Source organism: Artibeus jamaicensis, unplaced genomic scaffold (assembly GCF_021234435.1).
Source record: "Artibeus jamaicensis isolate MK-2021 breed Jamaican fruit bat unplaced genomic scaffold, CSHL_Jam_final contig_233, whole genome shotgun sequence".
Classification (NCBI taxonomy): Eukaryota; Metazoa; Chordata; class Mammalia; order Chiroptera; family Phyllostomidae; genus Artibeus; species Artibeus jamaicensis.
In genome coordinates this window covers 27501272-27526948 of record NW_026521486.1, presented here as the reverse complement: position 1 = coordinate 27526948, position 25677 = coordinate 27501272, and the positions used below count along the sequence as shown (strand labels likewise).

General features: G+C 45.7%; 1 protein-coding gene across 5 annotated transcripts in view; it reads right to left on the bottom strand.

The window, feature by feature from the left end:
• Window positions 1-184: 184 nt before the first annotated feature.
• Window positions 185-25677, bottom strand: part of PTPRO (protein tyrosine phosphatase receptor type O) — a 196660-nt gene continuing 171167 nt past the window's right edge. For 4 of the 5 annotated variants that reach the window (XM_037136640.2, XM_053662211.1, XM_053662209.1 and 1 more), the window contains 9 exons: window positions 25269-25350; window positions 16998-17088; window positions 15628-15704; window positions 14904-15038; window positions 14555-14677; window positions 9729-9883; window positions 8076-8211; window positions 3494-3614; window positions 185-2496 (listed from right to left, as the gene is read on the bottom strand). In XM_037136640.2, coding sequence (XP_036992535.2) covers window positions 3510-3614; window positions 8076-8211; window positions 9729-9883; window positions 14555-14677; window positions 14904-15038; window positions 15628-15704; window positions 16998-17088; window positions 25269-25350 — 904 coding nt within the window. In that variant the 3' untranslated portion in view covers window positions 185-2496; window positions 3494-3509. The remainder of the gene's footprint in view (window positions 2497-3493; window positions 3615-8075; window positions 8212-9728; window positions 9884-14554; window positions 14678-14903; window positions 15039-15627; window positions 15705-16997; window positions 17089-25268; window positions 25351-25677) is intronic. The other variant, XM_053662210.1, reaches the window with a different exon arrangement.

The window sequence follows — 25677 nt, the reverse complement described above, 5'->3', positions numbered from 1 at the left end:
CTAATGATCATAGAGGCCCCGGCAGCCTCCCCTCTGACTGTTTGAAACTAAGTCCTGCAGAGGAAATTAAGCTGGTAAAGTGGCTTTAGGGGGCACAAGAGAACAAGACAGAAAGCACCTTTGGGGAAATTATCATGTCTGATACTCCTACACCCTCAAAATACAGAGCTATTATTAGGTTTTTCAAAAGTTTATTGACTGAGACTCGGCAGAGTTGAATTTCCAAAGTCATCTGTCAAGATTAAAACGCAAGTCTTCTGACAGGTTGATGCTTTTCCCACCATTGAGCTCACAAACCGAGGTGCACCTTGTACCAGTGCAGGAACCGTGACCCAGACCGAGGGATGAGGCCCTGATGGGGTGGCCCAGGAAAGTGCTTCAGTGTGACCTTCCTGCAGCCTAAGCTCGGAGTCTTCAGTCTGAAGTCTGGACGCTTCATCTTCTCTTTTGGGAAAACTGATCTGGTACTATTTGATCCCTACCGTGAAGGGGCGCTCAAGACCAACATGAAATATTTATGAAGTGCTTTAAGTTTCAGGGGAAGTAACGTTCCCGTCTACGGAAATTGGAAATGTATTCCAGCACAGCCTTGCATCCAGTCAGCTCACCCAGGGTGGCAAGCTTCCCTTCCGACCATCCCTGTGTGAAAATCTAAGAATGTGGCACATCCATTCGCCCCCTTTCTTGAGCAGTGTGCGTACCAGAGAAGAGTAATACGTTATCAACATGTTCAAGAAGGGAAGTAAAGGGTGGGAGTGGGGAGAGGGGGTGGTGGCGGTGAGGCAAGAAGGTGAGGAAGGAAGGTGAGTGGAACTGACAAGCCCGAGGAGCCCAGGCTGTTCCTGGCATGCGGGGGGGGGGGGGGGGTGCTGCCCTTCCTCTGCCCCCCCCCCCGCCCTCCCCCTGCAAGGCGAGCCTTAGCCTCGCTGGCCAGCACTGGGGGAGAACTGCGCCAGGGCCTGCTGTGGCCAGGTATTCTCAGTGACAAGAGACCGTGGGGTGCAGAGCTGTTCAGTTGGCATCCTTCACCATTACTAAGGTCACTGATAAAATGTTAATCTGATGCTACGTGCACGGCTTCCTGAAGATGATGGGGAATGGAGGGAAGCCAGGGCGAGGGCCGTGATCTGAAATGCAGAGAGGAGCCAGGCCTGCTGAAGCCCGCGCGGGGAGGCTCACGACAGCCACGCCGCCATGGCGAGGCGGCCAGCTTGTGTTTACTCTCCACTCAAAATGTTTTCCTTTGTAGATCCATACTGTCACCCCTTATTTCTCAGGAAGGGACACAAAGTAACAGGCTTCACAATGCCGTCAATGTCCGTTTTGGCAGCACTCATGTCAAATCCACAATCGTGTACTGTAATTATACAAAATCTAAAGAATGGGATACAGTGTTACTAGTTACAGTGGTTAAAACTGACAACCAAGAAAAAGGAAAAAAAACAGAAGCAAAAAGAAATCTCCGTTGAAATTCATAATGACACTTGACAGTATACCAAAAAAAAAAAAAAGGAGTCAAGTCATTGTGCTAGCATGCTGCAGGTCACTGCCATCAGTTCATACACTCCCAGCTGTTTGGGGGAAAGAAAGTGCATTTTCACATCCAGTATAGTTCTCACAGACAAAGCTTTCCGTGTGTGCAGGTCAGCAGAGAACGGGATGCCACGTCGAGGCACCGGGGTCGCTCGGACTTCCGACTCCCCTGAGTCAGATCTGGTTTGCTGAGAAGGAACCCGGCTGTGACATTAGCCCAAAAGGGCCACAGAAGAAACACCTAACGGTTAATGCAGAAGAAAACCATCAGGAACTAGAACAATTAAGACTTAAATCATTTTTTTTCTACTCTACTTGGAAGCTGAATTACAGCTTTTCATATTTGGGAAAGAAAGGTGGCTGATCACTGGGTGGAACTCGGCTCTCTTCCCACTTTCACCCTCCCTGCTCCTGACCCAGTAGCTTAATGTCGGGGTGCAGGTATCGCTGGTTCAGTTTTCGTGAAGCAGAATTACCATTTCTCTGTATGTGGCCGTGCCTCTTGTTAACAGTGAGGTATAATTTTAGGGTAACAATGCCTATTCCTTCCTGGGCTGTGGGGTTAATCAGTTGTGTGGGCAGGAGAGAATTCCACTTCCTGATAAAGTCACACAATACAAAAACTATTGCACTCAAAAACAACAACAACAACAAACAGAAACTCAGCCCAACCAGCAAAGGGCCAATGAAACTCTTCAGAAGAGGCTGTACTCCCCGCCCTTTGCAGAGCATCTGGACCTATCAGTGTTCAGTTGAGTTTGGTCCATTATTAAATGTCCAGACGTGAAAGAGTCCGAAAGACACTGTAGGTCTCTTTAAGGCTGTTTTCCCAGTGCTTGTACGAGATAAATGATCTCCTTGGCTACATATTACAAAGCAGGGGCTCCTTTCGGTGAAATGGCTAGCAGGCCCCCCTCCCAAACTCCGGAAGCAAGGGAGGAGGGGTGCACACCGTGTCCTGTCCTGTGAACGAGAGAGAAAAGGTGAGCAGCCTGGGAGGGCAGAGCCGCTCGTTGGCAGCCTGGTAGCTGCAACTTCCTCAGACTCCACCACTAGCTCTCATTATACTCACCACCCCCCCAGCCCAGGTGGCTGTCGTTTATCTGGGCATCTACCTGGGCATAATTCCTACTTTCTGTGGATCTGAATGTCTCTACCCAAAAACTCGTCTTTCCTTCCTCTTTTGCCTTCCTGCCTCTTTGTGCTCCCCACCTCGCCTTCTTGATGGAGGTAAAGGCAGGATGCGAGTCCTGCCCTGCCACCCACTGGTCCATATGCTGCTGCTCCCATATTTCTCCCACAATGCACCCCTGCCTTCTCCCCACCCTGTCAGTGGCTCTGCCCCATCAGTTTATTCAGGCACATTCCACACTCTGCTGACCGAGTTGAGTAGGTGGATTACTTTTTACTTCAGCCAAGATTACAAACACCTCTACAGTCTCATCTCCTGGTCCAAATTGAAGCACAAGACATTGAATATGTTACTCATGCATTCACGAAGTTCTCGAGGAAGTGCTTATGATGGATAAGATCAGAGCATTTCTAGACTCTGACATCCTCAACTACTGTCAATATTTTCTTCTTTGGGGTGTTGATTCCAGCTCATGTCATCTTTGTAATCCTTTTTGAACCTTCATAATCAATAAAATATTACACAAAATGTCTAGATAAATAGGATGGTGATAATATCCTGATGTTCCAGGCACAGAGCCAAAATGAGAATAATTTAAGGTTCATGGTGGAAGGAAAATAAGTCAGATCATCATGAAGGGCTGAAGCCTCTTCGTAGTGCCCGTCAGCCAAGGCGCACCGAAGCCGTGACATCTGCTGTGGCGTTTGTCTGTCCCTGTGCTGGGAGAGACAGGCCCCCTCCGTGGGCCCAGGGTAGCACAGGTGGCAGCTGTGGCCCTTTGTTGTGTCCCCTCATGCCCCCTCCCACGATGGGCTCCTCCCTGCTTACCGCGTGGGACTCTGAACTAGGACTTGCTAACGTTCTCGTAGATGACGTCACTGATGCAGAACTGCTGCTTCTTCTTCATCCATATCAGTTGCACACACTGGTGGATGAAAATGTACTGCTCCTGGAGCGGAACACAAGGACATGCAGAGCTTTGTGTGCAAACACACGCCAAGGTAATACGGGGATGCTATGGCAGCACTAAGTATGATCTGATGCCAAAGGAACCAAGTTCCGTTGTTTAGGAAACAGTTTTCTAATTAGAAAATCCAAGAGAATCAACTGTAAATACATTTTGAATACTAACAGAACTTACACCATCATTAATGTTAAAGACAATGAACATTCGATCTATAAATCATGGACTATTAAAAAAAGTCTTTATAATATACCAGAATCAATTCCAGGAAGTTGAGTAAATTAAGCCACAAAAATATTAAAGAAAATATAAGTAATTCCTCTCTAATTATACTAAGAAAGGGCTTTCTAAACATCAAAGCAAGGGAATCAATTACAAATAATTTTAACCTGCTGTATATATTTTAAAAAGTGAAAAGAATAAAAAGCAAACTGGAAACAGGGAGGGAATATATTTTACAAATTATGACAATGTTTATACCTTTATTTTTGTCTAATATTCATCCAAAACAGTAACAGACACTTACGCTGACAAATATACAAATAAAATGCATTGGCCACTAAATCAAGTGTCCATGGAAGGCATGGATTATGCCTTTTTTTATTCTAAAGCCTATTAAGTGTTTTTGGAAGGAAACAGGAAATATTAAAACATATGCAAAAATGGCCAAGTAATGAAAAATGTAAATGAGAACAGTTGTTTTTCACTACATAGTGAGCAAAGCTAAGGGGAAAAAGTAACAGCGATGACCTGAGTTTATTGAAACAGTCGTTTTTAACTATTGCTGATGGAGGTATAATAAAGTGCTTATGAAATGGCATTGTGAGCACAGATAATAGTGAAATAGGGAGGAAAAGAACCCAATTTAATATCCTACAAGAAGGAGAATGGTGGAAGTAATCAATGGTATATCTATATTGAAACATTATTCAGTCTTTAAAATGAAATTTATATAATTTGGGGCAATTTGGGGCAATTCCCATGGCAGAGCGTTAAGTGAATCATTCGAATTTGAAATTAGTGTGTGGACACATAGTGCGTGAGTGTGAGCGTGTGAGAGTCACATCTGAAGGGCAGCTGGGGTGCAGTGTGCCGAAATACTGAGAGGGGTGGCCTTCTCCTTTTCCTTCACTCCCCAGACTTTCTCCGTAAGTGATGCCATCAGAAATAGCCCTGCAACAGGAAGCAGTCGCCACGCCCACAGGGTTATCTTAAGGAGCATTTTTGTATGACAACTTTACATGAAGGAGGAGGTTAATCTTTGAACTTCACTGCTTCAAAGATTAAGGTGGGGCTGCTTCCTCAGCCTCACCTGTATTTTCCAACAAGATCTAGAGAAAATATATGCCCCAATTTTGTGATAGTGGCACATCAGTAACCAAGCCACCCTTTCTCCTAGCACCCATCACGCCACTGTGTCCCTGTTGTGTTGGTCCTGGGCATAGACGAGGCCTGAGACCACCTGGCTTCTCAACCCAGAACTAGTCTGTGGTCAACCTGGACTCAAAAAAAAATTGTAGCCAGATTATAGAATAAGTAAATAAAGAATATTTATGGACAGGGCCCTGGGAGTTCCTGAGAAATCTAAACTGCCCATCAGGAGCAGGGGCTACTCAGAGCAAAGCCCCGACGGACCTCCGGGGAAAGCCTATTAGAGAAAATCAAACGGAACATTTAGTAAAAATAGCAGAGAGCCTGCAGAGAGGTGGATGCCAGCCACACGTAGCACTGTAGTTCCAAAGCACTTAACTAGATGTTGTCATTTTACATAATGTGCACTTTGCAGCAATTCGTGAACGCTGTCATTCACAGTTTACAGGTGACGAATGGGGCTTTGAGAGGCAAGATGAGCTGCACGGTGGCCAGACTGGGACCCAGACCTTCCCACTTTCCTTAGCCTTGGCTGCTCTTGTGGGGAGGGTGGAGTAGCAGCCCAGGTAACAGGGTGGGCGGAGCGGGGGGACCTAGTGAGGTGAGAAAGGGGAAGAGGACACATTAAACACAGCCCAGGCCACAGGCTGCGATGGCCAACACAGGCCTCTGAGGACATAATCAATGTAATCAGTTATTTCCACTGTTTCTCTTTACTTTTTCTGGGAGGCATCTCCCTCCGAGTGGTGCTCTGTGCCTCCTGCTTTTGCTAGAGGACTGAATGTGCTCAACCATTTCTGCTATTGTAGAAGGGAGTTGAGGGGTGGAATCCAGGTGAGGGGAAGTCGAGAGAAGACAGGACAGTCAGAAGCCCTTGTAGGAAGAGACCCGGTATACAATACACGGGTGGTCGATGCAGTTTACGGACACAGAGTCAGAAATCAGCTGGAGGGTTGCCCTGGCCTCTGGGGAATCGTGAGTGTCAAAGAGGCACACTAGGGTGTGAAGAAAATAACGATTTACTCTGCTCCTTACTTATGAACATCAGTGAAGTAGAAGGCAGCAGGCCTGCGCTGTGAGTGAGCTCAAGGAGGATGTTAGGAAAATCCCAACATCCAAAGTACAGGTTGAATCACGAAGAGCGTGACAAGGAGGAGGAACAAAGGTGCACGGGTGAGATGCACCGGACATAACTAAATAGCTCGAACTAGAGAAGATCCACTGCAAAGTCCCGAGGGAAGTCAAGAGTGACACAGGGAAAAATAAGAAGCCCGTGGGGACCTCGGCTCTCTTGCTGACTTTGAATTTTCCCACGAGCGTCCAGGGGAGGGATATCATACTTAACCAAGGCCGTTTCCCTAGAGATGTCAACCCGAAATGCTGCCAAAGGAGCCACACCACCAAAGTCTGGGGCAAGAAAGCTGGGAGGGAAACAGCGTTTTCTCGGCTTTGCAGAAAGGCTCGCGGAGGCTGGGCCGGTTTTGTGTGATCCCTGCACGGGAGGCCAGACCTGGGGCTGAGCAGGATGGGGGCGGGAGCTGCCTCGGGAAGCTGCTAGTTAAAAACGGATTAAGACTCTGTCCTGGGAAAGTCAAAAGCAAACAGGCTATAATCAAAGTCTATAAAGTTATAAAAGGTATAAATTAAGTCAATGTGGCAGATGCTATATCAAGTCCAAAATACTTAAAATAAGGAGCAGCCCTTTGAAGCATGGGATTAATATACATGATGGGAAATTTTAATCACATATTAGGATATTGATTTATGGATGTGAAAGCCAAAAAGATGGACCGGTTCATAAAGCACCGTCTAATCATCAGGTAGTGGGGCTTCTCCGGTAAACTGGGGCCTTTTAAATGAGGTGAGGTTGGTGTCCCCACGGCAATAAATTACAAGACTGGGAGGCAAGTGGCTAAGGAAGTGAGGACACGAACACACATCTTGCTTCCTAATGGTGCGTGAGACACTTGGATGTGAATGGGGTTGCTTTTCCAAAGTGGTGTGATCCTGCTTTGGCTCAGAAGTAAACACACTGAAGGGCTCTGCCAAGCCTTGCTCGGATGGGAGTGTAGGGGAGGCTGGAGAGAAAAACTGAAAAGAGAAACCGGGGAGGCCAGGAGACTGACTGCAGCCATTGATGCAGGCTTCTGAGTGACACTGACATCTAGTGCTGCTTCCCGTGAAAGGCAGGAGGAAGAACCAAGGCAGGGCTGAGTCCCCCGGAACTTTAGGAAGAGACATCGGGCCAGGGTGTGTTCTACTCTGCTCCTCTCACCGGAGAGCCTTCAAGACAGGGACTACTGTGCGCCTGGAGCTGAGGAGCTGCGGGCATGGCTGGGTGACTGGGGTTACACTGTTGTGCATGGGTGCTGCGGCCCACACCGTGCACACCCACCGTGGCTCTGAGGCCGTGCGTGCTGTCTACGGGCACCCAGGCTGCCACTCCTGCCTGAGCGCTTTCCCAGCTTCAAGGGCGGAGGCGGCTTGGATGAAGGAGCGGGGAGGGAGGGAAGTTTCCAGGGATGCTGCCTCGTTGTTACAGTGCTAAATGGATTCGTTTGGAGGGAACAGGAGGTGCTAGTAGGTTGGGGGCTGGAAGTCCTTAAAATCATGATGGGGACAAAAAACGTAAATCCTACCCAGGCTCATGATCTGAAGTGAACTGGGACAGTCTCATGGTGGACAAACTAATGACAAACTTTTGAATCAAATCTAACATTTCTAAAAGAAATCCAATCACCTCAGTTCCACAGTCTCCATGGGGTGGCATTTCCCCCAATTGGCTGTCCTGAACTCTCGGTTGGTCCGTTCAAAGAGGTTCTGTTGTATTACAGACATAGCCATGCGCGCTGAGTTACCAAGGGCCCATGGCAGCAAGAAAAGTTCAAGCACTGTACACCAAATGGGGTTTTAGAAGCCGATGCGATACCGTGAAGAATGTGAGCAATAAAAAACTGGGGATAGCAGATGCAGAAGAAAAAAAAATGGAGATGATTGTTTTGAAATAGGAGATGGAATAACGGGAAGTTTTCAGCCAAGGGCAAGTGTGAAGATGCATACTGATTGCACTCCTACCTCTGTCTGTACCATGGACATCCGGTACGACCTCATTTCTGACACCAGCCCTAAGATGTCCACAAACTCATGCTCCCGAATGTGCTGCAAGAGCCTGTCCAGGGCGATGAACGTTCCTGTCCGGCCAACACCAGCGCTGCAAGAGTTCAGACAGCGCGTTACTCACACCGTGCGTCCCCACTGCTGGGAACAGAGGTCGCCGCACCTCTCTCCCCCACGTGAAGGAGCCTCAGAGCTACGCCCTCCCAGGCAGCTCAGAAGTCCAGGTGAGATGTCCCCCCTCAGCTCCCGCCCTGGGGCCACACCAACTTGTGCGCCTTCAACCCTAGCTTGAGTTCACACCTTCCTTCTAGCACATCTTCCCTTCTGGTGAGTTCTAGAGCTGCTTCAGTCTCCCAGTAACGTTTTAGGTGGCTGTCTCAAAATCAGATTTAACATTTGGACCCCATCAATGACAGCCCCCGAGCCCTAGCGCTTAGAGAGAGTACAGGGAAATGAAGTGATCTGCGTTGACCGATCGCCATTCCCGGTTCACGTGTTAAAGTCAGCTCTTCTTTTCTTCAGGCTGAGTGGTTGGAATTATGATGAAATGTGAGAGAAGAGGAAGTCAAAACTAATGTCTATGCAGAATTTGCTGGAGGAGAAATCCAACCGTGAAAGCCCCTGTTCAGAGCCCCTGTCTGCTGTTTGTACTGGACTACCCTTCCCTCCCAGAGGTTGTCTTCTCAGGTAGAGCGGTCTCCTCCCCTGGGTGGACACCTGTGCAGTCACACCCAGAACGGTACCGCTACCTGCAGTGAAAGGAGGCCTGAGCTGGGCCACATGGCTGGGCGACTTTACTTTTGGTTCTTGGAAGGAACCTTTGTGAGACTAGATAAGTCCATTGGGTGAAGCAGTTTTTAATCTGTGAATGCCTAAGGTACACCCCCTGACCAGGAACTTGATAGCTTAGGCAGCATTTTTTTCTTCTTTCTAGGGAGACACGTACTTACTCTCTCTCTTTGATAATTCTTTGATAATTCTTTGATAATGCAATGGGTCATAATACTCCCTTTCATTTTAACTATCTGGCAATTTAAAGGCAATATTGAAAAGCAATCATTGCAACTATGTGTGTCTCAATTATCTGAACAGTCTCATTTCTCCTTTCCCTCACCTGGCTTATCTGTCTGTTTATAGTATTTTGGGTTGTGGTTAGCTATTTTTAATTTGTCCCTGTATTTGAACGTGTTATAAACCACGCAGTGTGCTTGCTAGGACAGGGTAAAATCACACAATGCTTAAAGGCATGGCTGTGAAGACCAGTGTGCCTGGATTTGAACCCTAACTCGTCCGTGTTAGAGTCCGTGCACGAACTTGTATGAACCATTTAAGCCCTCTATTCCTCAGTCTTTTTTTCATCTTGAAAGGGGAATAATATGTGTATCTTAGAGGCTATAGGATATAAGGTGGCCATACTATCAGTAGAGAATATATCTAGTAAGACCTCAGTTAAACACAATTTTTTTAAAAATCACAAATCCTTTTATGGTTAAATCAGTCTGATCAGGAATTTATTGACTGATGGGCTCTTTTTTTTTGTAAAACGAAACCTGTTGTGCTAACCGGATTTGATGAAGTTAAAAGCGCATCAACTGCATTTGCTGACGTTACCTGCAGTGCACGACCATGGGACCCTTGCTCTTTGCTGCCTGCTGCCGGACCACGTGGACAAACTGCAGGATACTTTCTGCAGCATTTGCCGTGGGCACTCCGTGATCAGGCCACGCAGTGTAGTTAAAATGCATCACATCCTGCATCTCGTCAGCCTGTAGGGGAGAAAACCAAAGGGAGCATTAATATCTCGGTCCAGCGTCAGAACGGCCTGGGGCCTGCACTGCAGCCCACACGCTAACGGCGTAAGAAGGTAAAACCACCTTCCACCCCTGGCCTGTACACGTCCCTTTCCGGCTCTGAGCGTTGTGTCTGGCACAAAGCAGGACCTGAAAAAAATACTAACTGTATAAAGCTCTGAATAGGAGGATAAATAGGCTAATCCATGACTTAAGCAGATTAAGGTTTGCACCACAGCTTTTGCTATTTAGTAATTGCATCAGCTTTGCCCGGTGAATTAACTCGGTGGAAAGTGTTGTTGGTGCCCTGTGGGCCCCCTTTCCAGCTGCGGTCAGCGGCACAGAGCTGCACCATTCTGACAGTCGTCCCCACTGAGGGGAGCCGCCTTGCTGGAAAATGCCTAAGAGCCTGTGTTCTCCTGCTCAGGGCACTCTGCAGTAACCGGTGACTGATAATGGGGTACAAGAAGCGGCCCCCATTATGGCAGGGTGGGACAACTAACTATGACAGTGCCATTTGTGCCCCAGCACTCTCCTTGGGTTCCACCTGACATTAGACTTGGCTTCCTCCTTGTCTTGTCCTCTCCTATCCTGCTTTCCTTGTTCCTTCACAGAATTTCCCCGAGATTAGACTTTCCACACACACACACACACACACACACACACACACACACACACAAATCACCCACTTAACAGTCCCAGTCTTGGGCTCTGATCCTAGGTGGCTTGACTGAAGGCAAACTCAACACCAATTTTTTCGTATCTAATAAGGGTCTTTCCAGACGTTGTAAGGTAGCATCACCTGTGACGGGTTGTGGGGGAGATGGGGTGTGCTCACGTTTGTGAAGGACGGTACCTGTTAGCTGTTATTATCGTCACCGCTCCTGCCTCGTCACTGCCACTCATTCAACCCAGCTTGGGGCAGGTGTGTGGTTGGTCCCGGGAATCCTGGCAGGTGGGTATGTTTTGTGTGTTTGTTCTATTCATACAAACCCGTCCAGCAACTATGCAGGGGTGTGCAAACAGAGGCTCACCGTGCCACTGTGGGATTCTTTTGAGTTAATAAAGCCACTGTAAGCATCATAACCTGCATGTCTTTTCCCACCCAAACAACTATTTACCTACGTTTGCCAGCCCGTATTGTTCCCTTGGTGCTGAATTAATATCAGTTAGGATGTGAATCCCTCAAGGTTTATTCTTTATAGCCCCTGCTAATTCATAGGCATAAAGATTTATTCTGCACTTGATATCACTATTCCAAACCCAGGCCTCACAAAGGTCTAATTCATCTCCCCTCCATCACACTTGGTAAGAGCCTAGAGTCCATTCTATGGATGAAATAGTATATAATAATTTAGAAGAGTTTGGCTTGACTATGACTTTGGAGTTAAAGTTTAGGTTCAGGTATAAAAGAGGAATGAATTCTAAAGAGTCAGTGGTCTTGGATGAAGTAAAATTTGTGTATTTATAATTAAATGTATAAATGACTTATATTAACAAATATATAATAAGATTCATGTAATTATAAATGTTAGCACTTCAGCTAGACCCACAGTCCCCTCAGCACCCAAGGCCATCCATCCCCAGCTGTTCTCAGTGCCTCCCTCACCGTGGGCTCTTTCTTAGACACCCAAGTCTCTATCAGTGCCGGCTACCATCACTGCTGTCTGCAGTGAGTATGGCAAGAAAAGGACCCAAGCATAATAAATGGTGCAGAAGGACTCAGTTACTCAGCAAACAGTATGAGGAGTTAAGGGTACTCAGTCACTGGATAGCTTTGGGTTGCCCAGAACAGTTCACAGAAGTGCTCATTCTTTCCAAATGCTGATGGCAGGCTTAGCACAAAGATTTGAACAGTGTAGGTTATATATATATATATATTACAGTTCATCTGAAAATGTATCCAGCTAAAATATTCAAGATGCTTCAAATATAGGAAATACTTAAGTCAGTCTCTGTAGCTGCAAGATAGAGAACTTTATATCAGGGTGATCCCTGTCAGCTGAATATCAAAGCACATGTGCCTCAAGGGAACAAAGGACTTATTGTGAATTTTTTGGGGGGGGCTCCAGTTGTCACTGAGTTCATGCAGAGTGACAAATTTTGTCATGGTCATGTTCCTCCTTCTGGTTACATCCTATTTAGACTTTCCAGAGTTTCTCTTACCCTGATTTCCTCAGTTATGTAATTTTACCTTGTTATAGTTAAAGTTTCCAGATATCAATACAGAGGGAATAAAGAAGGGTATAAACAAAAAAATGGAACAAACAGAAACACATATTCAACAGCACAGCACAAGGTTCTTTGGCAATTTAACCTTCATCTAGAGAGCTTAAAATTTAGATTATGTCTGTTTATGGCCAAAAGGGGGCACTCTGGCACCTAATGCTTATAACTATTGTATAAACACCTTATCAGATTCAATAAAATGATTCCACATTTTATTCTGTGTTTCGAGCCCCTCACATGCTTGTCCTTGAAAGGTCGCCATTTAAGACCAAGGACAAGAACCACAAAAATGACATAGATCACCATGCAATGATCTACAGGATTCTGCCCCATCAATGGGATGTACCCTGTTTTGTGCTCTGAAGATGCAAACCTGGGGAAAGATTTGTTCTCTATTTGCCTGTTCCCAGTGACTTTCCTCCTGAAATCACCAAGAGTTCAAATTGCTTTCAGATTGCCAAATATTTTTGATGGAAATCTATTGATGCTTTCCAAGTACTTTATTATTTTTGAAACTATTCACTGCTTTATTCACGCCACAAGTACTTTTTAAGTGGCTGAGGGTTGGGATTTCAAGGGTAATTAACACAGGGTACTTGTCTAAAAAACTCCCCGAGGGAGGCAGACATGAAGCCAGAGAATTGTAATGATCTATGGTGTGCTGTGATGGAAGAATACCCATGAGACTAGAACAGAAGAGGAAGGAGCCAAAGGTCTTCCGAGACTCGGGAAGGTTAACAAAGATGATAATGAAGTTGAAACTGAGCAGGAATGTGCTCAGGGAAGAGAAGAAGACGAGCATTTCAAAGAGGCGGAGCAGCGTGACACTCAGGCCGTCAGAGCCGTGTCGGGTTTGCCTGAATTCTCAGTGTGGCCAAAACCAAGTGAACTGCCTGTGGTTAAGAAGTGATTTGTTGCTTGTAAGTATCAACAGATGGGTAATTAATGAATGCTATGTTGTACTAATAATGGACAATCTTTGGTTGTACCGATAATGGATGATCTTTGGTTCCACTGTCTATATGAAACTTAAGCAAACATTTCTGTGCAGGGCAGATAGTAAGTACATCAGGGTTCTCAGGCCCTCCGGTCTCGGTCACAACGACCGCAGCTTGACATGGTGAGAAGGCCCCACAGACAACATGTAAACACACGTGTATCTGTGTTGCGGTAAAATGTTATCCGTGGACACCGACATTGGAATGATACAATTTCCATATCGTATTTCATGTGAAATACCATTCTTCTTTTGATTTTTTTTAAACACTTAAAAATATAAAACTCATTCTTAGCTCACGGGCTTTACAGAATAGAGAGCGGTCAATTTGGGCCCAGGCTGTTGGGAAGGGCTGTTTCTGAGCAGCAGCTGTTCACAGAGGGCTTTCCTATTACACTTTGTTCTCAGCCGTGAGTATGTTCCAGTGGAGGGAACAAGCAGAAGTGCCCTCCTAGTTCCCGGGCTTCTCTGCGTGATGACCACAGCAGGGCAGCTGTGGGCAGTGTCAGCGCCTGGCCTGGCACGCGAACGCTCTGTGAACGCACCAGCCTTGTCCTCAGAGAAGTGGCAAGCCTGATGGGAGAAATAGACTCTCCGACAACCTAACCATCGGAAATCATTAGCATTTCAAAAGAGATATGAAACTATGACTGGTAATGCCTTGAAGTACCTTTGAAATGATAATAAACAAAAACCAGAACAAAATAAGAAAAAAAGTCAAACAAAACAAAACCCAAACTATTTGGGTTTTGTTCGAGCGTTTAATTTAAAAGTTAAGTTTGCCTCGCCTTGGCCGGGTGGATCAGTTAGTTGGAACGTTGTCTGTTAAATCATAAGGTTGCAGGTTCGATTCCTGGTCGAACCTGGATTCCGGTCAGGGCACATACCCATGTTGTAGGTTTGATCCCCAGTTGGGGCTGTACAATCAGAGACAGCCGATTGTTCTTTCTCTCTCCTTCCCCCTCCCTTCCTCCCTCCCTCTCTCCCTTTCTTCCTTCCTCTCTATAAAATCTATAAACATGTCCTGGGGTGAGGATCAGAGACATTTTTGTGTGAGCCTTGCATATCCTAATGGTACTCAGATACATTTAGTGTAAGTAAGGAGAACACGGCCCTCCTCAGTCAGGCCTGACTGAGTCAGCAATGACTCCCAGCGTCTTCTGTCGCCCTGGGATAACCTGAGTCAGAACAGGGCCACCTCCCTTCCTGTCTCCTCAGGCCCCCGTGGCCAGCCAATTCATCCACACCATTCTTGATAAAGGGGGAACCAAATGCGTTAAAGGTGGACTTTTTCTCTGGAAACAAGCAGGTTGCAAAGCCTGAAGAGCTCATGATCTTGTACAGTGGCCGGTTGGTCTCCTCCCACCTGGGGGGTTCCCTCAGCGTGGGGACAACACCCGAACTTGAGCTTGGTGACTTACATAGCTGATCCGGAAGTGTCGACAGGCCCAGTCATCCTGCTCTTCCTCCGAGATCATCTCCACCGTGATGTCTCCGTAAGCTATGGGCTCTTCCGAGAACGGCCAGTAATGGTCACATTTCACCTGAGGTGGGAACAGCACAGCGGTTGCAAACACGTGCACTGGGGAAGAGATGAAGTCTGTGCGCACTTAGAGAAAACAAAAGTACTTGTGCCTGCAGCACCATAAATGTTACTGCGAAGGGAAATATGAAGTGAGAACAGTTTCTGGTGCACAGTAAGCCCTCGATTCATGGTGGTGGCCGGTGTGGGTCTGTGGCTAAGTGGGGACAGCCCCCCGAGGCACTTACCCTCCTTTTCTCGTTGCACTGAGTGAGCATGACAATAATCTGGGACTTCTGTTGGAGGACCATCTTCCAAAAGTCATTTCTGGTTTCAGGCAGTGGCCCCTGAGTGGCAATATACTCCTGAGACGAGTTGTATCCCTGAAAGGTAAGTGACACAGCTGTCAGCCAGGGAACAACTGCTTACATCAAATGTTGTTCTGCACAAATGAGGAAACACTGCAAAGGTCCTGGGATAAACCCAACAAGGGACCACACACCCCCGGACATGTTCTGTTTTCGTGAAAGAGGCCGCCGGAGTGGCTGGCTGTACAGGTCCAAGTGATGAAGCGTGATTCTTGGGAGGCCTATGAAATCATAGCCACCCTTTTTTTTATGAGAACAACTGCTATCTTTATGGACTTGTTTGAAACACAGGGATTCAGGGGGAGCCCTTTGAGTTTGGCTGCTAAAAATATTTAAACACAGGAACAATGGTCTTTAACTTGATCTACTTTTCTGTTCACTAGTCATTCACAAGGAAACACAAACTACTCTCTGGGCTTCTGTTTTTCCAGTGGTTTATTCTGAAATGGAATAATCAGGGGTGTTCTTTAGAAGGAGAATGGCTTTCTTCTTAACTGTTTGACACACTTCTGTATCCATAAGGGATAAGGGTTTTCCTCTGCCTGGGCTGGAATTCGAATACCCGATTTTTCAAATTTTATTATTATTGTTATTTTTTACTGACAGGAATGTAGTTGGCATTGATGTAGTCTGCTCCTTCCTCTTCATTCATGGAGATTAATCTTACTCGGCTGAAGTCATCTATGAAGAATAAGAAGAAAAGAAAAATTAAAAATCACAGTGGAAGGAAGAATTGTTCAGATAGGGGTTCCCAACCTCCGGGCCGAAGACCGGTACTGGTCGGGCCTGTTAGGAACCAGGCAGCACAGCAGGAGGTGAGCTCGAATGTGATGCACTTGAACCGTCCTGAAACCATCCACCCATTTGTGGAAAAACTGTCTTCCGTGAAACCAGTCCCTGGGGCCAAAAACGGTTGGGAACCGCGGGTCTAGGTCCTCTCTTCCCAATATCAAGTCAAAATAGTGATAGAATAGATGCAGTTTATCGTAGCTTGATATTTTAGCCATGTCTCCATCTTAGTTTCTTGTGGAAACAAATACATAAATATCTCTCAATCATTACTTTCTCCCACCGGCTCTCCTGTCCTTGGAAGAATTAGGTCCATGTTTTGGGGGAGATTGTGCAGAACAGTTAGAGAAACTAAAATTTTGGGAGGCTGTATGGGAGGCAATAGCCTAACTACGTGACTTCCCCTTCATGTGGGGACATCTGAGAACTCACTACCTTTGGGAAACCTAGAAGAGAGGATGAAGTTGTGTGGGTCTGTCGTGAGTGGACTTCACATGAGCAAAGCGAATTCTGAAACGTGAGCAGGTGTAAGGGGTTCCGATGATAATGCTACCTACTATGATCGAGAAACCTTAGTAAGGAAAAAAGTCTCTCTCTAGAGCTTTTTCACCCTCCCTCCTTCCACTTTTCCATTCTTTCTCAGCTCCCCCTAGAGTACAGCAGAAAGTTAAATCTATGTAGGGATATAGTTTCATTGTCTTATTAGTACGTTACATTACTTTTCTTTGAATGTTGCTTTTATTTAAAAATGCTAAGCAACTTGAACAATAATTAAAGAAAAAATATTTTTAAAAATGCTAAGCAACGACAGAACTTGCCAAAAGTTAGAACAAGGGGGCATTGTAACACATTAAACTCAATTTTTATTTGCCTCCTTCTATTGTCAGTGAACTGATTGAAAATTTATGTTATTCCTAATTTGGTTAAGACATTTTGATTACCAAAGGGTTAAATAGTCAGTTTTTCCTGTTAAGATGCAATTCACTTAAAAGCATAATAGTTACAGCTTCCTACGTATGATAGGATCTTATGACATCAGAGCATGAATTGGATCAGAGACGGCCTCGAGGATCCAGACCACACCTGGGTCTGGCCAGAGACTGGCGAAACTGATCATTAATCTGCAGTAATCATCCTTCAACCTTTGAAAGACATGAGTAAGATCAGCACTGTTGACAGTCTTACATGGCAGGATGTTTGTGTAACGATTTTTACATCGGTTCAGAGGAAGGTCTGCAGCAAAGTGCGGAATATCCAGCCCAATCAATTTCAACTCCTGTAAGTGACAGAGAAAACATCTGAGATTTCCATACATAGTGTGGATTGGATTATTGTTCACCCTGGACCATCCTTCACTCACCCCCAGCCTATAACAGAATCATCACATCCCCTTCGTCACAGTATGTTGCTCCTTTTTGGGATAGAGCGTACTTCTCCACCCCACTCTTGTCTACTTGCTTTAGCCAATGAACTTGTGTAGAACTCATATCCAAAAAGAAGCTCTAAATGTGCTTGTTTGGTCTGGTTTGCCCTCTTGTGCTTCTGCCATCTGCTGTGAAAAGAACATGAGCGGAGGAGCTGCTAGTCCCTAAGAGGAGACACGTGAAACAGCCCTGACCCTGGCCTATGGCCTGAAGCAGGACTGTCCCTGCTGCCCCACAGGCCCGCCAGTGAGAAAAATAAATGTCGTAGGCCACTGATATTTTGATGTTTCTTACACAGCATTACTGCAGTAATAGCTGACTAATACAATACATAAATACCTTGGATAGCCTAGTGATCATTTGGAGAAGATAAGGGTTATGGGCACAGCACTCAGGGTGTGAACAATCTGGAAACAAACTTGAAAATAAATCCATTTTAGATTTTTGAAGGTACAGAGTAACTGAAATTTATGCAATAGCATACATGCATGCTTCCTGTTCTATGAGGAAATGTTGGTATGTCTCTTTCAGGCAGTGAGCCCTAGAGAAAACAGTGAAAGTGAGAGCGAGAAGCAATGCAGGAGTATCTGCATGTAACAAGATGCAGGATGGACAGTCACTAAATACATAGCAAAGAAACCTCAGAAATAAGGACAAATCAGTAGTGGGGAAGCAAAACCCTCAGTGAAAATAAGAACATCCAGATACGGGCCTGTGTGTGTCAGTACTTCTATAAATCCTATTATCAGAAGGTGCATTAAAAGAGCATTTGTTCTATAAACTGATAACCATCCTTCCTCAAAAGGTCAAGCTACCGGAAAAGGGGGTTTCTAAGCCGCTGGGTCGTGTGTCTCCGAGGAAACCAGGCCGTGTGGCCAGGCTGCCTGGATTTCCGTGGGGCGTCACTCCCGCTGCGGTCTCGGTGAGGCTACTCCCTGCACTTGCACAGGGCACAACCGACGCAGGGGATCTAGTTACACTGCTCAACACATTGGAGGAAAACATGACTAAGCATCTAAAAATGGGATTATTCCCACACAGTAGCGCTGCACTTTCCTGCGAGACTGTTGGGGCAGAAGAGCAGCCACTTGTACATTTTATTTACGTAGATAGGAGGTTAATATTGCAAACGAGTTTCGTTCTTCATCATTCCTACCAACTAGATAGACTCCAGTGCATCGATACCAACTATATTAGAAAACTCAGGGGGATGAGTTTTTGCATCTTCGAAAGACTTCCACAGCAAGTCGGAGACATTGGACGACGTTTTGAGAGATTGCACTGTGATGGCTCTTTCATGCCCTTGGTGTCTGGATTCCAGTGCTCACTGAAAGGCATGTGCTTCTGAGATCTGGTTCTTGAAAGCTTTGCAGCTTCCACCTAAAAAGCTTCTGGGTGGCTTAGTGCGAGTGTTTAGTGGCATCGGGGGATAAGCCTGCAGTCAGCAGGGATGAACTGACCGGAACTGTCCAGATTTCTCCCTGCCTTTGCTTCTGTATCACTTCGAGTTTCTAGCTCACGACATCTTAAGATTTTTGGCCTAAATTAAAGCCATTGTAAAGGAAAACTGTGCTAACTTTGATCCCCAATTCACTAAAATTAGAAGTTTTTCCATCGTAAGCAAAACCCTTCTTTGCCAAATGCCTTTACTTTCTTACTGGCTTTCCATTTTAAAGGGCTTGCAAAGGCTTGACTATATTGTTCTTGTAAAAAATGAAATAGTTTTAGCAACTTCAACTACATCACTGTTAGGTTATTTCCTTTTGGCAACTCTAAGTTTATTTAAGTGATGTTTCTATGGTTTAAAGCATTTTGGAGATCTCCCTCCTTTAGAGAGTGCCTTTATTGATAGCTTGTCAAAACATCTGGCTTATTTTGGTATATCGCTTTACAAACTGTATGGCCTTCGAAATGTAGTTCGACTCTCATCAACATCAGTTTAATTACTTGTAAGATAAGGCTGATAATTTCTCCATACCTTACTCCTGCATAGTGACGACCAAACAGAATGATTAAATTCAACAAATATTACTTCAGCGCTAGGGATAATGGTTGTGAAATGTGTCTGTTTTGCTTTGCCTGCCTCTCCATAATTCTTCCTCCTTTGCCATTTGTACTAACAGACTGACAACTCTCCCCCCAAGTCCCCTGCTTTGAAGACAGACTGATAAGCCCCAGGAAAGGGCCTCAGATAGGAAAGAAATGGTGGAAACAGATTGCGGCAGAGAGCTGGAGCACATATGGAAGCTGACTAGCTGATAGAACTTTAATTGTGTTGCCTCCCTGCTGTAAATGCCCTGAGTTGACGAGAGAGGTTTAATTGGCTGAACGCTGCACATGTAAATTGCCAGAGCTGAACTGCAGCAAAGCAGGAACCCCACGTATACCCAAGTGCTTTGCAATCTTTTATAATTTGGCCTGTCACTAAGTGGAAAATCGAACACAAAGTTTCCGGTTCAGTAGCTTTGCAGTTACTTTCTTTCTAACCATATGGAATCTCCAGGGGCTTAAATCTTCAGAAAGTCCAAGTATGAGGGCATGGCCTGAAACCAACATAAATGATTTTTATTTTTCTCTTGCCAGTTTTGTCTCCAATATAATTTGTCATTGTGGGTTTTTTTTTCTAGGCCACATAGTCATCCATATGAATGGTGGTCTCCCCAAACCTATATTGTATCCTCCAGAACCTCTGAATGTGGCCTTATTTGGAAAAAGGGGTTTTGCAGATGTAATAAAGTTCAGAATCATGAAATGAGACCATTTTTAGAAATTATCCAGGTCCTAAATCTAATGGCAAGTGTTCTTCTGAAAGGGAAGAGGAGGGAGGCCCATATATAGAGGGGGAGGCACGGATGTGAGTTAGGCAGCTGCAAGCTGCAAAAGGCCTGGGGCCACCAGAGCTGGGAGATTCTCCCCGACAGGCCTTCAGAAGGGGCTCGACCCTGCTAACACTTTGATTTCAGAATTCTGGCCTCTAGAATTGTGACAAAATAAATTTCTGTTGCTTAAAGTCACCAAATTGTGGTAGTTTCTTATGGCAGTTCCCCTGGGAAACGAATACAGTCACCAGTGCTCAATGGAAAACTACCTTGTGTGGCTGCGTTTGAAGCACGCAGGTCTTGAAAAGCAAAGCAGGAATATATGCACTGTATTTAGTCTGCTGGGGCTACCATAACCAAATACTGCAGCCGAGGTGGCTTCAGCAACAAAGATTTATATCTCACAGTTCTGGAGGTTGGAGAGTCCAGGAACAAGGTGCTGGCAGGTTAGGTTTCATTCTGAGGTTCTACTTGACTTGTACGTGGCCACCATCTCACTGTGTGCTCACCTGACCTCTTCTTTCTATGCTTGTCACGGGGCGGGGAAGGGAGAGCTCTCTGATGTGCAAGGGAATTGGGCAAAGTCAGGTTACACTTCAGGTTAGTACAAAGGGAGGAGAAAGGATTTAGAACAAGATATTTAGTGAGGTTCTGTATTAGTTTTTCCATAACAAAGTAGCATCATCTGAGTGGCCTAAAACGATAGACATTTATTGCCTCACTGTTCTTGAGGCTAGAAGTCCAAGACCAAGGGGTCAGCAGGGACATTTGCCCTTTGTAACCTGCAGGGGCATTTTCCTGGCCTCTTCCTAGCTTCTGCTGGCTTGCTGGCAGCCTTCGGGGTTCCTTCGCTTGCAGCTGCTCCTCTCCAATCTCTGCTTTGTTGTCACAGGGCAGTCTCCCCATTGGTCTCTGTGTCTTCACATGGCTGCCTTTTCATAAGGACACCCTCCCTCCCTTAGTACGACCTCATCTTAACTAATGACTTCGGCAAATGACCCTCTTTCTGAATAAGCTACTATAAAGGAAAAACGGGATGCAGTAGTGACAGGGCTCTTGGGCAGGTGATGGAACGTGGCTAAGAAGAAAGTCAACCTCAGGAGCATCTAGTAGTAGCTCCCAGAGCCCTGGGCTCTAGGATGGGACCTAGGGACAGCACTCTGATCACTAGACAAATTACTGGTACAGGGATTTGGAAACAGAGACCAAACCTAGGAAATCATGAGAGGAAAGAAAACTCGGGTCCGAGATCAATGTTAGACCTCCAGTGTGAATACTGCTGGAGAGGGTTCAAGGTGACTTTTTTCAACAGGAGGGCAGGCAGGTCCCTAGTGACCTGGACTGAAACACAAGTAAAAACGGTGCAAATGGCAGCTACTCTCAGAAAACAGAGGTCATCTCTTGTAGACTGTGTGGAAAGTAATGTAGTTTTGTTCACATTTCTGAACAAGGGTGGCGAGGCATTCATGAGTGTCTCGATCCAACACAGAACACAGAAAACAGTGGCAGAACGAGTGATGTGTAGTATGTCTCATGAGCTCGCAAACTTCAAGCTCTGAGTCTGGCTCTTCAGAACCTTTTCCAAAAGAGACATAAGAAATGCAAAACTGAATCTGACCCCTGGGTCTCCAACCTCCTTAGGAAAAGATGTATATTTTTGTTAGAAGAATAATCAGTCTTTTTAGTGATTCAAAATCAGATGCAGGGTGAAAGGGAAATTTATTCAGTGAATGCAAATTTGCTACTGGTACAGCTTCACGAACAAATGATAAATGTATTGGTAATATATGTAAATCCAGACATTAGTTTCAATTTGCACTGTGCTTATAAATGGTGAAATTTCTCGGTATGAGTGTGAGCTTTCAGTGCCAGAGTCAAAATGAATACAACCGTCCAGCATTAATATCAACAGAACAGATAACCATTCAGCTATTGGACTTAGCTAGACCAGCTGACTGCGCCATTTAATATCCTCTTGAGTTTCCATTACAGAAAGAAACCATTTCTTTCTCTCTTGAGCCTCAATTATCAACTTCAGGAAAGTTTGAGGTCTGCCGTGTGGACGTTCTGACATGCGCCCTGAAATCAGGTAGAGGAGCACAGTGCCTCTTTCACAGTTGATGAGGACCCCCTGACACTGAACCTGAGGGGAGGGGGAGGCTGGGAACTGGCAGTATCTGGAAGGCTTTCAAATGAAAAAGGAAGTGAGTCAGATCAGTGGGTCACTGCTTGAGCACATGTTGGTCCAAAGCAAATGATCTGAGCTGGGCTGCGGTGCCGAGTGGCCTGTGCAGACATCAAGTGTAGTTGTTGTACATCATTTTTTTAGACATGATTAACGTTTTAATCAGTAGACTCTGAGAAAGCAGATTACCTTCCAAAATGGGGGTGGGCCTCAGCCAGTCTATTGAAGGTCTCAAGAGGGAAGACTGAAGTCCCCGGAGGAGGAAGGAATTCTGCTTCCAGGTCGCAGACTCGAGTGGGAAGGTCACCTCTTCCCTGGGTCCCCAGCCTGTCCTGGGAATTTCAGACCTGCCAGCTCTGGCAGTCACGTGAGCCAGTTCCTTAAAATAAATCTCTCCATCTTGCTTTCTCTAAATCCTATCATCTATCTATCTATCTATCTATCTATCTATCTATCTATCTATTACCTATCTACCTACCTACCTGTATCTTGCTGATTCCATTTCTCTGGAGAATCCTGACTAACACACACGAGTTATAAAGCTGGGAAGTGTCCTTGTCCTTCATTTAGCCCAGTGTTCTCAGTGGAGCACACTGCCTTGAGACAACGCTTTGTTAGGCCTGTCCTCCTCCCCACTAAATACCACTAGCAGCCTGTTCCCAAGCCATCGCAACGACCAAAACCGCTCCAGCGCATCCCGAACCCACCTAGGGCACTGCCCGGTACTGACCCCATTGAGAACCACTGACTCAGTGCAACCTACCATTTTATAGATGAAGAAACTGAGGTGATGAAAATTTTGATTTTTTTCAATATTAATTAGTGGTGATATGGTAGTGAGGACCCAGGCGTCTGAATTCCCAGCTTAGTACATTCCTACCTCCTTTATAAATCCTATGAAATAAGCCTAGATGTGCTTACTTTAACATTAAGTGTGTAAAATCTCTCAGCATATTATAAATCGAGCATTTAGCACATACGATTACCATTCAACTTTTTCACGTTTTTGCAGTGTTTGCATCTAGGCTCTAATCCCATGTGGTTTGGTTATCCGGGGCCTTCACTTTGAAAATAAGGCTCTCCTTTGATTTAGCTTCATGCTTCCAGTAAGAGCTGTGGTTCTGCCCCACCCCCACCCCCGTGCTCCCCCACCCCCGGCACCTGTGGTTGGTTTCAGTGGATGGTATGGCCCAGACCAGCCAATTGGGATTCTCCCCTGTTATTTTTCAAACTATGAACAAGAAGGAGAGTCCGTAGTTCCCTTCGGAAACTGTGGAAACTATAGGCTCTGACCCAGGGGTTGTTGGTGGTCATGTTTTCCACCGAGGGAGAGGCTGGTTTACAGTGAAGTGAAGCTAAGACAGAGAAGCAGAAATGAGCAATAAAAAGAGAAGGTCTCTTCAGGGGTGTGGCGCATCCTCCCCGTCGTTCTCGTGACAGGGCTGCTTCCTTGCCCCCCTCCTGGTTTAGCTGCTCATCCTCCCCTTTGAATGCATGACACCGCAGTAAGTATCCTTTGAACAAACCTCCTTCCTCTGTGGTCTAAACTAGCTTGAATTTTGTTTCCGTCACCGACAACTCAAATAATCTTTTCTTTTTACCAAAACATGATTCTGAATGATTTTATAGTCAGGCAATTCAGACACACAGTAATAGTTACACCTCCCAGCAAAGGCAGCGATTTAGCCCTATCACCAAAATCATATATTCTTGCAGAAATGAAGGGGCCGTGGCTTCAATGAGGTCAAAAGTGTGCCTATATCACAATTTTCATCACCATTATCAGAATTATCTGGATATTCACTTTTCCTGAGCTTTGGCTTATGGTTACTTATAAAAATCTCCTCTTTCCATGGCACACTTTTGTGAAATGCCATCCTCAATGTATTTCCAGTTCAAATCAAATGGCTGCTCTTTGAGATACAGCGTTTGGTGTAGCCTGCGCGGTTTCTCGGGCACCTGCGTGCAGTGGCTACCTGAGCCAGGCTCTGTGTGGGATAGCTCATGACGCAGGCGGCCGTGAGGGGCTTTGTCTCTGGGGACACATACGGCTCTTTTCACCCTTAACTTCCCTGTTAGAATCTTCACACCAGGACTCCTGCTACTTTTTGCAGACCAAAGCTGTCCTTGGCTGATGGGCAGAATGAAGGAGTAAATATGTATAATGAGGAGAAAGCTACCTTCTACAACCTGGTATTTCACAGGAAAAAAGCACCTTTGGTGCCTTAAAAAAATTGGCAGTGTTTGGAAAAGTCACTTCACCTTCCCCTTTCCCCAGGTTCCCTGAGTCACCGACTGCCCTGTAGCGACCTGAAGGATGTGCGCCATCCAGACTGTCTTACGTGCTGTGCGTCATGTGGGAAGAAAACTTAAGGACCAGTAATGGTCCCCACACGGCTGAGGCCCAGGCTTCCACACGCCCATCCACTCTGACGCAAGGTCTGGGACCCGGCACAATGCGTGTGCTTCAGAAAAAGGGGTTTGCCTTTTTTTCTTCTGCACAAACTACGTTTAACTCCCTTCCCCCAATTTCCTCAAGGAAAATCACAAAGAAATACTAATGAGAATACCAGAAATCCTATAGGCCTCAGGGCCCCACTATAGGCTCCTATGTGCCCAGAGGACCAACGAGTCCATTCCATCGACCGTGTGCTGTGGCCGACGTGGCATGAGAAGCACTAGAAATCCCCTGAAGGTGAAGTTCTGTTTCAGGTCCCCCTGCAGTCTCGGTCACCTTGATTTTCGATGGTGGCTTCTCCCCTAACTGTGTCTGTTCACCCCAGTACCTGAATCTTTTTTCCTTTATTTCTGCCCCCCAAGCCCAGACCTTGTTCTGCAATTAGGGGTGAGCATCCTGTCTCTGAACCAGCAGATCAGACACCCCTGAGCCCAGCTGCCACTCGGCTCCGCCTGTGGCCTTGTCCCACGTGCTGCGCAGTGAGCCGGGAGGCGACCCCAACCCAGACTCGCCCCTTCTCGTGTCCTGTCTCGTCTGCCACAGAGGGCAGGATCTGCTTTATTCACTCACCTCAAACTGAAGAGAAAATTTATAGTCAGAGTCTTTGGCCATGTCCCTGAGGTAGGCGTCGAAGTCATCCAGTTGAACCGGGCTTTGTCAAACACAAAAAAACGTATGTTTTAAAAATCCTATTGATAGGTTTTGATGAACACTGTACTTCTCAAATACGAACAATTTTCTTGGATAAAATAGAAGTTTTGCTTCTCAAAGTTTAGCGCTCACTTTTTTTTTTTTTGTTAAAGTTACCAGGCCTAATATATTGTAATTAAAAAAGGGAACCACTGTATTAAACTTCCTTGAGATAGGAGAGACCTCTAGATCTTCAGTCGACTCTTACTCTAGCAGTAAAACATTATATATGTGCATACCCACACACGCAAGTGTGCTGTTTCTAGAAAACTCTGGGAAGAGTTTACGG